The following is a 13513-nucleotide window of genomic DNA, read 5'->3' on the forward strand; positions in this document are numbered from 1 at the left end:
CTCTGCATAGTTACCTTGCAACGTACAGACCATAATAATCCCCCCACATATACTTTCTTCCCCATTCCTCCGTGCCCCCCTAGCAACCAACGTTACCATGGAGACACTCACCCCCTCCCACCCCCACCCAACATCCCATAATAATAATGAGCACAGTCACTGACATCCCACAATAAGCATAACTCCAAAAAGAGAGAGCAAGAGGAAAAAAAGCTGTCACATGGCAACACCACGCCACATGACTACAAGATTTCACCTCCCATCTACTGTACATGTAGTATGGAGCCATACAGCACCATTCACTTTTGAAATGACATAGTCTTAACCTGCTAAGTATACAACTCTTGACACACAGACACACACAAATGTACACACAATGTGCATGGGGTGGGGGAGGGGGGAATTCAGGCACTACACGAAATGGTTAAAGAGAGGTCATACTGGATCTTGTCATTCCTTGTGTATGCTCTTCATTCTAACATTATCAACATCAATGTAGAAGTGTAACTATCTAGAGGCACTATCTAGAGGCTTACCCAGGCATAAGTACAATAACAGTGGTCATTAAAGTGTTAATCCATTTCACACTTCTGTTCCTAAAATGTACATCCACCTGGTACATAACCATTGGCATTGGTTTTGGGAGACATTGCACCTTACTGTGAGGACACCTGTTTGGGGATATATGATAAGAATAGCACTTTTTCCTGTCTTGCATGCCGTTCAGTTATGCTGTAATGTTTTACATTCACCCCGCGTCCCTTTCCCAACCAGTTTATTTCTCTCTGTCTTGCTGTCCATTTGGGCCTGTACAAAGGTCAGGTTTCCCCGTGATGTTGGTATTGTTAGAAGCAATGCAGCAAGTAGTAGAGTAATTGGATGCAGGGAAACAGGCAGGAAATACCCTATGTAAAAGTACACATATGAGAAACTCCCTTAACATGACAGTGCTTATACAAAGCACAGACACTATAGCAGGTGTATGCAGTATCAGATACATGTTATGTGGGTATTAATGTATCAGATCTCATTGCAGCTGGTTGAGTGAGGGTATCCAGAAAGTGCTTGAGGAACAGATCTGGTGCAGTATTTGTATACAGTGACTTCATTTAGTGACATCTGGTTGCAGAATGACATGTTAACATCTGGTTAACTCTGTCAGGCAGGCTATACAAAATAATCTTTGGTAGTTAGAAAAAAACTATCAACAGATATATTTAGCTAAAGGTGGTATGTGGACTTTACATGGATCCCATAATTCACTTTTTGAGATAGAAATAATGAGGAAGAAACATGTTTACAAAAGTTCTCTTCCTCACCCTGTCTTCCGTTTCTAGACCTCTCTGTCAATTCATCAGCCAGTCCACCATTCTCTGACTCAGCAAGCTCTCGTTTTGACACTACTTAGTTTGTCCCTCTCTACCTCCTCCCTTTTGTCTCCACCCTCCCTCTGGTCCAGCCTTTGTCCCTCATGCGCTCTCTCTTCCTCTATCTCTCTCTCTCTCTTTCTCTCTCTCTCTCTCTGACACACACACACACACACACACACACACACACACACACACACACACACACATACACACATACACACACAGAGCCAGACAGACACACAGTACATAAAACAACAGAAATAAAACATATACATAGACCACTGCATACCTCTCAATGTGTCTGTTTGTCTTTCTGTCTGTATATGTGTGTATGCGTGCGTGTGTGTGTGTGTGTGTTAAGATGGGTGTGGGGGGTGTGAGTAACATCCTTTACCCACCAATCAAAGGGATATGGGGGTGGTTTCCATGGATACCAAATCCCACGCACCCCTCCCCCACCGCCCAGGCCTCAGCGAACATCCCATAATACACTTTCAAAAGAAATGTACAGACCATAATATTCTTCCTGTGCTGAGTGTCGCTATGGAGATAAACATAAGGGGCGGGGGCGTGGGGGTGGGGTGGAGGGGGTCAGATTACCATGCAAGCCAAAATGCAGACCATAATACTCCTTCCGCTGCACCTCCTACCCACCCCCACACCCCCTCCCACCCCCACACACATACATATCACACCCTTGCCATTCCACACAGCTCTTAATGTTGAACGGTTGCCAGGCAAGGCACATATGGAGTTGATCATGCAAATTCCCTGATATACCGGCAGGAAGATAGCCAGACGGAGAGAGAGATGGGCAGACAGATAGAACATCTGAGTGCTATGTATCTGGACTGGCAGATTAATCCAGAGCAAAGCAGAGCCGCATAGTCAAGTTGCGTCAGACATACAGACAGAATAGTTTAAATGAATTTGCCAAGACATATATGCCCCCTTTTGTCTGAAAAAGACTGGTGCGACAGGCAACAAACAGACTCACAATGAAAATTACTCATTGCATGCCTTTTGTTATATCTTTACGTGAGGAGAGACTACACATACTGCCTCTTGTCTTAACTCTTGTGTTCAAGTATGAAAGCCTGGCCATTTTCAAGGCCATTGATATTCAACTAAAGGTACACGCAAATGTCATGCAGGGCAATGTAGTGTTGACTGTTCTTACATGCATGTCCCAGGCTCTCTCCTCTATGCCCCTAGGCCTGAGAGAGCCTCTTCGACTGCGTTTTCCCCAGTGTCCTACTGATAATCATAGGTTTGAGTCTTCTCTCTGTTGTCTGGGTTCATATTTCTTTATCATTTTCTGTTGTACTTTAGAGAAAGTGTGCGATACACGGGCACATTCTCACACAGACGTGATCTTTCTCATCGGCCTTGATGCTTAATTCAGGGATCTGCAACACTGGAGGGATTTCTTGTAAGCAGAGGAGCCATGGCTTAAAGGAAGTGGGGGGAAAAAAGACAGAAACAGGCCTTAGCCAGACCATAATATTCAACTTCACCCTCCCTCCCCCTCCCCCCATGCCTTGTTACTCTGCCTCCACCCCTCCCCCCGCCTAACAACGCAGGCATCCCATAATAAGCAGAGCAACTAGCACCCCCTCCCCCACTGCCAGTCCATAATAATCGTAGAGTGCTCCTGAGTGCTAATTCACGCTGCATGCTTGAACTGTACATAACGCCATCTCAGACCTGCAGCTCTGGCCTCACAAAACAAGACAGTTCAAATCAGAGAGAGGTGATTGCTACAAGTCCTCTATTCCATTTGCTTGACCAAGGAGAAACTTAAATGCTGCTCATCTGTTTGTCACCATTATGCGACAAATCTGGTCAAAGCCAACACAATATGCCTCCATCGTGTTGGAATGGCAAAAATACGAGATCTGATAAGTATCGTACTAGCTTTTGGGGGATATGTGTAGTCATGGGCCACTTCACAGCAGACACTTCAGCTACTGTAGATGAGCAGGAAGCTCAGTGTCAAAAATGTCATTGTGGCGTATTTCACCACGCAGAAAAAACAGAGGGAAGCTGTTTCCTTCATTTCCCATGCTATTAGTTTTCTTATAGGCCTTTCTCGTCCTGTGTCTGTCACTCTCTCTCTCTGTCTCTCTCACAAACACACACACACACACACACACACACACACACACACACACACACATTATCATGTATTCGTGCTCACCACCACCCCCACCACCCACTATCCCCACCACCCCCATTCCATACCAGGACACGTTGTGACAAAAACAAAGAGCATCCCATAATATGTCTTGCTGATGACGCAGACGCATGGCAACCAAAGGTGTAGTTGTAGCGTCTACTCAAGTATGCAGATACAGATTCAGTACATCATTGCAGGGATGCCATGTTGTTCACTATTTTTGATTAAATGCAATGTGTGTGCCTAGCAGCGTCTGTAGCTTTGTTGGGTTTTGTATGTGAAGTACAATGCACAGCTGGCTTATCGTTTTGGATTCTAATTCATTTTAACCCATCTCATCCTTGAAGACACCACATAAAAAAGATGTGAGGAAAAAAAAGAAAAACAACAGGGGAAAAAATACAGAAAATGTGAGATCCCCCCCCCCCCCCTCCCCTGTTACCAATGGCAACCTACATATAATGAGGTCAGATGGCCATCCAATAATAATCAGTACGCAGTGTGACTCAGGCATGTGTGGGCCACTAAGCCATGTCTACGATACTGTATCTGGCCTCACAGTTCTTATATTAATACCACAGCTGAAGTTTTTAAGCTTGGTGCAACAAATCAAATTTGATTTAGAACTGTTGTAGTCCTTTCCCAAGTACATAGCATTTTGTATATACAATTTACACAAGGGTGCATGAGAAGGTTCAGATTATCTCGGATTTGGCAGGGACATCAATGTCAATGTCAATACTTAATATATAAAGACTATGATGGATTTCATGGTCAAGTCCTTGAATTATGCAGAAGTTACTTTTACATTATGTAGAATTGAAGGTATCCTGTACCTGCAACCTGTCTAAAATGTTTATTTTAAGATACAATTTGGAAAAGTTGGTTGCTGCAACTACCGTTTTTTTTTTTTTTTTTTTGTGATTGATGCTAACAGGGATCACTAGTGCAATTGTTCAGATTTAGCAAATATTTCTTAATCAACCAGAGCTCTATCTCTACCTCTCTCTCTCTCTCTTGTCCTCTTCTAGCTTCTAACTACTGTATATTTCCTTCATCTGTTTTGCCTTCATTTACTTTATCCCCCCCTTGTAATGTAATGTTTGGACAATTAATTTGCATTGTTTTGAGATACTGTGAGATACACAGCTCAAAACCGCTACTACGGCACCCCCAACATTCTGTGCCAGACCTTTTGAGAATTAAAGAGGGGAAAGCACAACAACAAGGCCCTGTGCACAGACATTCAAGGTTTGTTTTGTTTAAGCAAACCCATTACACAGATATCGCAATCCAATCTCAGCATTAATGTGAAGATTGATGTCATCACACATCACGTTACAATTGATGATGTTGGGAATAAAGGCAACCACGTAAATACACACGTCTTATACAACTCACCCTGTGCCCTCACAAATCCTCACAATCTTCATAAGCATTCTGAGTTTTGGAATCACTCGTGTGCTTTGTAAAATGCAACAATAAAAAAAGCTGTGAATCTAAGGACATATTCTCACTACACAAACCTCATTCAGGTTTTAATTTTACCGAAATGCATAGTGAGGACAATCTTTATTTTCTTTGTCCTGTTCATAACGAACTCTGCAACAATAACAAACCGCAGTGCACTGTTATCACACTCTATTAAGAAAATGAATTTATACACAGTGTGATTTTTTTCAAAAAAAAAACCCTCTGCACTGCAGTTAAGCAAGCAACCATTTAACACAAATATAGGTCGATGGATTATGGACCATCTGAAACCCAATAAAAGGTCCCCCTCTGCTGGTGGATTACTGTTAAGGCAAAGGGAAGGGACAAACCAATGCCCTGACAGCTAACAAAGACGCTCAATATGGACGTGAGGGCCAGCCTGATTCCACCAGTCTTCAGATTCAGCTGCATGTCTGACCTGATTGAGCTCTCTGTAGAGCGGGCGTTGGCTTTACTGCACCAGCAGCATGGTTGGGTCAGACCCCATTCATGGTTAAGAAGCCCTGGAGAACTGAGATTCATATGATTGCCCCTTACGTAAGCTTTAATCAAGCTTGTTCAAGTTCTAATGCACTGATGAATGATTAAATGGGGAGCTTGTTGCATTGGAATAAAATACAAAAATAATTTCCCAAAGGTAAGCTTTTAGAGCTGGTAGGAATTATAGCTTAGTTATCACTTTTATTTATTACTTTTTCGAGTCCTGGCTTTTGGGGTTCACTGCCAATATCTTAATGTGCCAACATGAGTTTAAACACTGAAAAAAATCTGGCATCACCTTTCAAAGGCTGATTGGAGAATAGGATAGATTAGAAGTTCAATGGTCCTTATCTGAGAGAACATGAAGGGAAGATTTTACAGAACAGAGTTCCACTGGTTACAGAAATAAAACAGTACAACTGTATATTATACAAGATTGTTTGTAATACAGCACTAGGATTAAGGTTGCCCCTTAAACTCCTGATATATTGCAGGGGGGGGGAAACTGTGTATAGTGGTGTGTTGACTGTAATTTGAAATGAACTTTTCAAGCAAGGGGGTTCAGTTAAACAGTCTTGTTTTATTACATACATTCCACCATTTCAAACACCTGCTCAAAAATTCTCAAGGTCACCATTGTCGCAGAGTCATTATTGCATTCTCATTAATAATCATAACAACAAAAAATCGATTAGATTACTGGAGTGGAACAGTTTGTTATGAAAAAAAAAACTCAGCAATGGAGTGGCACTCAAAATATTGGCACAATATGAAGCAATTCAGTAATATTAAAAATAACAATAAAAATACTCAGGTTTGAAAAAACAAATTGCAAAAAAACATCCCCGCTGTTTAAAAACAATACTCAAGTTATTATTAATACACCATAATTCTCCACAGCGATCGTAAGAATATAGAGGTTCAGTTCAGTTTATTGCCTGCAGGAGGCAGTGAGGAGGTAAGAAGCACTTTTGAGTTCCAGTTTGTTGTTGCAGATGACACACAAGTGAAATACGCCCACTTCACTGATCGTCTTTTTTTTTTTAATTTTTTATTTCATTTTGCTTGTTTCTCTGTACTTTCACCACGCCAGTTAGGCCTAGTTAAGGGGTGCTGGTGTGTGTGCTTGCGTGCGCTAATGATGTGCATTTTAACAGCTTACTGTATCCTGATTAAGTTAGTAATAGCGAAAAACGACAAAGAAGCGCCTCCGCCATGCCTAGTGCTTTATGCTCTTTGTGGAGAAGTTTTCATTTCCTCGGATGCTGTATATTTAAGGCTATCTCTGAAAAAGACTAGGCAGTTAGTGACAAAGAGCAAACTGGGTAGCTGGCACACAAAAACACCTCACTCTCTTAGTTTGGTTACTCAAGGCACTGGATGATGAAAAAAAAAGGGTCTATCACATTCCCTCCCTCTTTTCTTGCCCTCCTCTTTTCTACGTGGTCTACCTGTTCCAATGGTCCACATTCCTGTCCCTGTTTCTCTCTTTCTACCTGGCCCTGTCTACAACAGTGTGCAGCGCTTCTTGGGCTTGGTTTCTGGGGGCTCCAGGGCGGCCAGGATGGCCTCATCAAACACATTCTTCAGACCTCTCTGAAAGAAAACAGAAAGAAAAGAGAAATGAGGACAATAAAAGGAAGGAACCGGAACAGACAAGAAAAAAAGAAAATAAAAAGAAAGAAAACTGTAACAGGAAGAAAACGCATTGGAATTTACACCTATTATCTAGACACTCCTGATCAACAGTTAACAACAGCAGAGTTGGGGGTCTGACCTCCTGGTAACCATGACAGGTGAATGATTGTACTGCACCATGGGTGACAGTCAACAAGCAACTCTTTCTATAAAGGTATTCCTGCACTGTTGAGAACAAAGTCCCAGGCAGATAGAGCCTGTGAGGCATGCAAACACTCTTCTCACTGATTGGGCGTTACCTGGGTGAGGGCAGAGCACTCCACGAATTTGACGGCCCGCAGGTCTCGCGCCAGCTTGTCTCCGCCCTCGGGCGATATGGGGCGCTGCTTGTTCTTAGCCAGTTTCTCCACGGTGTTGCTGTCGTCCCTCAAGTCCACCTGGGTACCAACCAGCAGGAACGGAGTCCGGGGACAGTGGTGCGAGATTTCTGGGACCCACTGCAGGACAGAAGGGGAGAACATGTGCATTGAGGTGAGAGGACAGAGAGCAAAAAGGGAACGTGGTAAGATGACTGCAGAATATCATAAACCGTGCAAAAACCTGAGGAAAAAAAACTAACATCTCTGAGAAATGTTAAAATAAGACCTTTCCCTTCCCTTAGCATCACATGACTTCACTTCAGACACACACACAGTTCTGTATTTACAGATAAAACACAGAGGCACTGAGCTAGCCAGCCAGAAATGAGCGGAGAAGTTATGTCTGTATTCACAGTTGTCTGGATGTGTAATCCAGACTGTGGACTAGCCATTAAGACTCCATCATATTGTCATCAAACACAGGTCAAGCCAAACATCTGATGACTACACACATGAATATAGACATATTGCGCCGTGACCAACCTTCTCCCGAACGTTCTCAAAGGAGGATGGTGACACGACAGAGAAACAGACAAGGAAGACGTCAGTCTGGGGATAGCTTAGGGGCCGCAGCCTGTCGTAGTCCTCTTGACCTGGGGGGTAGAAGGACAGGGTGGCAGACACTGAGTTAACACAGCCAGGAGGGACACTCAAAACAAATTCAAACACCTGAGACACAAAACTACCAAAAGACACAACTTCAGAGGAGAAAATCTTATGTTTTTGAACATCACAAGGTTGTACTGACCACAGTAATTTATACATATAGTAATTCAAAGAACGTGACAAACATGATTGCATATCTGAAATAGACAGTTGGCGCATGTTAAAAGACAGCTGACACTTATTATGTGAAGCCAAAGGCTCCATTTTCTCAGTAGAGGGGACCACTAACCACTGATATCACATCTAGGAATGCTCTTTTCCAGTGGATAAGGGAGATAACTCCAGTGCCAGTTTAATGGTTCACAAAGTATCCAGTTAACAGATCTGAGCACAAGGAAGTTGAGCTTAGATCAGTACAGTGGTAAAAGGCGCAGTATATCTTAGTAAATTATAACTTGTACTAAACAGGGCTCAGCATATTTAAAACTTCTTGTCAAACACATTTAACAGGTTGCAGTCTGCATTATATTATGACGGCAGTAGGCTACACAAAGGAGAATGGGTTAGTTTACCTGCAGTGTCAAACAGACCAAGAGTGTACGGCTCCCCACCGATCATTACCGTCACGGCATAGTTATCAAATACCTACAGAGACAGAAAGGAAGATAAAGAAAGGTTATTGAATACGTTATTCTAGACCAAATGCAACTCCCTCCCACAATAGAGCAGACAAAAATAAAAAGGAGTGCAAGCTGTCTGTCAGCCCGGGCTGGGGTGTAAAGTGACACTTGTGGGCTCTAAAGTCCTCACTTTCACCATAACCAACCCCTCCTCCTCCTCCTCCTCCTCCTCCTCCTCCTCCTCCTCCTCCACTGCCTCGTTATTTTCCTCCGTTCTCCATTTGGTTGTTCCTCCTCACCCCATAGAGACCTCAGGGCAACTCGGCCCCACTCATTCCTCTCCCCTCTGGTTACTTACAAGTGTAAAGTGCAACACCAGTGGCTTTATCTAAAGTGTCGTTTACATGGAGCCTAGTTTGTCAAACTGATACGGATAGCTAATACAGATAGCCCTATCATCCATACGAACACTCTCTATCCGCACCTTGTTTCTGCAACGATCGCAGTCCGGGGTAGAAAGTGAGTAGATTTGAATCGGTACGGGGGCTGGTGTTCGTCTGCACGGTTTCACGCAACCTGATGACGTCACTGCCCCACGTGATCAATTCGTGATCTCCAACCACTATTTATATCCCTTGTTCTCCCTCAAAATCTCCCTCATGGTGGGCCTCGAATGTACTAACATTAACCCAGTCTTCTGATTTTTGATTAGCCCCCTATCTTGATCTAATTCTTCTTATTCAGACGTAACATAACTTTCATGACCACAAATATAAATTGGCCAGCGATTTAATTTGCTTTTTTATTCATAAATGTATGTAAAATGCTCGGAGCAATGCATCATGGGAAATGGGATGACAGACATGTCATGTTACTGTTCCAAACTCTTTATTATCAATAGAAAAAAGAATTCATTTTCGCATATCCTTTAGTCTGACCACTGATTTTATTAACCATCATAATGTAATGTTGTTAATTGGAGCTTGAATGTCTTGTGTAATTTGTTTATCCGTTTGCTGCTTCCTTTACCTTGTGCTTTTGAGTTTCTTCTTCTAGGTTTTTCACGTTTTTTCAGTTGTGTAAATAAAGCGCTAAAGCGCCACCCACAGGCGTGAGGTATGTACTACAGTCGGTTCACCGCAATCTGCTGCCTCCGTGTTTACGCAAATCTCTCGTTGCCAGCCTCCGTATTTACGAAATTAAAAGATTCGATTGGTGTGAAAAGTAAATCCGATTCGGAGGCCCTAGACTTCGTGTGCATTGCACCTAAGAGTGCCACCCAATTTCTCAGTGTTCACCAGTGAACAGCAGCCTGTTAAAAAAACCTTAAACAGCTGCTCAATGCACCATGTTTCCTTTTTGTAAGTGCTGAATGAGTGTATTTCTCTCCTTCTAAAGGAACCTTCCATGGCTGTGTCAAGCTAAAAAGGCACCGGATGCCTAAAAGAGCCTGGGTGATGTAATGTTGACATTCGAACGACTCTTGAGTGACAGTTGCTATGCCAATGCCAATATGTCACCCGGGCTCTTTTATTCCTCATAACGCGATTTACTTCAGAGCATCTCGCATTGAACTTCGCTACCTGAGACCGGCTTGCTTGTATTTGACGTACAATAAACCAACCAAAACAACCATGTGCTTGATGTTTGACTTTGGTAGGAAAGTTGTTGATTCGCTAGTTTATTATAGTATCAAAGTAAGCACATTCCATCAGCTAGCTTGCTAGTGTACGAGCTATCTTGTTAGCTTAAAGCTATTCATCTGTTGTTGTGCTTAAATTAAGAAAGTCCTTAATGTGTTGTGATTTTTAGACATATCTGACGGCACCCACAATTACATTTGAACAAAACAGGGCATTGTTTGCACAAAATTTTACTAAAGAACAACGGGGGATTGCTAGCTTTGATATGCTAGCGGACATTGCTAACTTACAGAATACCAGCAGGCAGGTGTAGCTAAAACTTTTTAGTCGCTTAATATTGTGCCTAAACCGACACTTTTTGGCTATCAGTCAGAGAGTCTCAAGAGTTGTTCGAAAGCCATCAGCTACTTTTTAGTTGCTTAATATTGTCGCACAAAAGGAGGAATTGCTATTAGCAATATAGATGCTAGCGGCGAAAGCTGTTGATGTGTGCTTACTTACAAAAGACCGGCAGCCAATATTAAGCGGCTAAAAAGTACCTGATGGCTTTCGAACAACTCTTGAGACTCTCTGACTGATAGCTAAAAAGTGTCCAGGTGCGTAGTGTCCGTTTAGGCACAATATTAAGCGACTAAAAAGTAGCTGATGGCTTTCTAACTACTCTTGACGGTGACCGGGTTACGTAATGCTAACGTTGGCATAGAAACTGTCACTCAAGAGGCGTTCGAAAGTCAACATTACGTCACCCGGGCTCTTTTAGGCATCCGGTGCCTTCTTAGCTTGACAGCTGCAGTGTTCTACAGTGCCGTAGTGGTTCCTAGTATGAAACAGAATGACAGAAGTATGTAATACATTGTCTACAGTGTTTCATTTTAACCTCTTCCAAGATAGCCGTTTGTCAGCCATTAATTTCGTCAAAAGAGAGAAAGAGAGAGAACCCCTGAATCAGCCTGTTCATAGGCCAGCAGGTTTGTGATGATGCAGGCTAACCCTTCCCCTCAAGTCACTCACTTTAATTTACCTTTCCACTGTAACTGTACACAACTACACACAGGGGATCCATCTCCCCGACTGGAAACAGGCCAGCTCTGCTCTCAAGATTATTGGGGGACAAACCTTTAGTGCACACCACAGTTATTTCTCCAGGTAGTGAGTGGGGTGTTTGTGTGTGTGTCTCACAAAACAATCTAAAAGTAATAAGGTTTCAGAAAGTTACATTAGGCTGTTACACTGAAGACCAGGCAGCACTGAGTAAATATAAACACAGGGCCTCATTACCTCAGGGTGTGTCTATAAGAATATCTCTTTAGCCATAGAGTGGGCAAATATTTCTTAAATGAACAACTTCCATGTAAAACAGAAAAGATTGTCCAGTCAAGTGCATTCATTTTTCCCTATCATTTCATTACTATGTCTTATCCTATTGGTCCTGTTGTAACTTGCCTTTTGCGTAGCTTTTATTCACACACATCTAGACAGAACATGCCACGTCAATGTAGGTTACAGTGCCTCCAAGTAGCCATACTTTTGTAATTCTGCCTTCATACAGATCTTTGTCCCACACATAACCACTGCACTCACGCTCTCTCTTCCATGTCCATTTCCTGTTGTCCTTGCCCTGTCCACCTGGTTCCCTCTCTTTCAAGACCATGGTTCTCCCCTTACCTCTATTCCTCCTCCATTTAGCCCTGCCTTAACATGTTTAGTCTTTCGCTCACCGTGGGCACATATTCTGAGGGAAACTTGTTGGTGGTGTAGGAGATCAGCAGACAGGTCTTCCCCACGGCACCATCGCCCACCACCACACACTTTATGGTCTGCATCTGGATTACAGAGAAATGGAGAGACAGAATGAGGGGAGACAGGGTGAAACATGAGAGCTTCAGTGCAATCCCAATACAACGGACTGTTAGTGCATAACATGCAGGAAGAATGCCATGCATCTTGATATGTTAATGACGGCAGCACAGACAATGAGCTGTCAGATAGCCTAAACAGGGAGGCAGTGTGAGGTGTTGTTTATTCAATAACATCCACAGTAGTCCGTGTGACCAGATAGTTGCTCATGGAAACAAAATACCTGTTACCAGATAAGTGATTAAATGGGCTTCGGGTTCACGTGACTAATGCATTTGAGCGATTTATGGTATTAATGAAACATAGACCATTCAAAGTCCACTCCCACTGATGTCACAGTCGGTAACACCAGCTAAGGAATATGAGGGCAAATGTGGTCAAAAATTACACAACTCAGAACTACCGAGTCTAAAATGCTGCAAATATAACAAGACATCTTCCTTTACAGCTCATCTTGACAACATCAACAGCTCTCGAACTAGCTAGCTAGCTATCACAACCACAACTAAACTTTCAAAAGAGAGCAGCTAACATTAACTGTTAGCTATTGTTAGCTAGCTAACGAGCTATCCCTTGTTTTGATGTTTGAAAACAAAATACAAGTATCGCTATCGTAGACACCACATGGGTCCTTGAAACGCTGCAACAAATGGCATGGTTACTATCGAAGATAGTTAAATATGAATGAAATATACCTTACCTGCTAACGCTAGATCCACTCTAAAAGGAGTGTCAACCTTAACGTTAGCTACAACTGAGTTAATCAACGGAAGCGGTAACTATGTTAGCACTTCTGTTAGCCTGTGTTGTAATAACACGGCACACCACTGTTTCAATTCCACGTTTCCTGTATATATATCATTATTCTTATGAATATAAAAATGTGGGATGACAACACAGTAAATTAAGTTGAGATTCATAAACGACAGTATTCTCACCGGGAGGCTCTGCTACCCGTCACTTGTCATTAGGTTAGCCTCTAACGTTACCTGCTAGCAAGCAACGGTTAGCATAATTTAAGACAATACAAAACAAAAGTATAATAGATAAAGCAGAATTCCGTTTATAGACCACATAACACAGTTAATGTCACTCGTGTTGTTAAAAACACATGAACACTACTTTTTGGGCTTTAAAATCAGTGAAACCAGCAGTATTAAAATTTCAGCCACTCACCGTTTCTGTCAAAAGAGAGGCGTTGTTACAT

General features: G+C 42.5%; 1 protein-coding gene across 1 annotated transcript; it reads right to left on the reverse strand.

The window, feature by feature from the left end:
• Positions 1-6083: 6083 nt before the first annotated feature.
• On the reverse strand, positions 6084-13513 carry LOC308364669 (cell division control protein 42 homolog). The gene is made up of 6 exons (XM_080837874.1): positions 13483-13513; positions 12168-12272; positions 8759-8831; positions 8064-8173; positions 7461-7658; positions 6084-7119 (listed from the first exon to the last, which is right to left on the reverse strand). The coding sequence occupies exons 2-6, from the start codon at positions 12270-12272 to the stop codon at positions 7030-7032; spliced, it is 576 nt and encodes a 191-aa protein (XP_080694000.1). The 5' UTR covers positions 13483-13513; the 3' UTR covers positions 6084-7029.

Source organism: Sprattus sprattus (assembly GCF_963457725.1).
Source record: "Sprattus sprattus genome assembly, chromosome: 4".
Classification (NCBI taxonomy): Eukaryota; Metazoa; Chordata; class Actinopteri; order Clupeiformes; family Clupeidae; genus Sprattus; species Sprattus sprattus.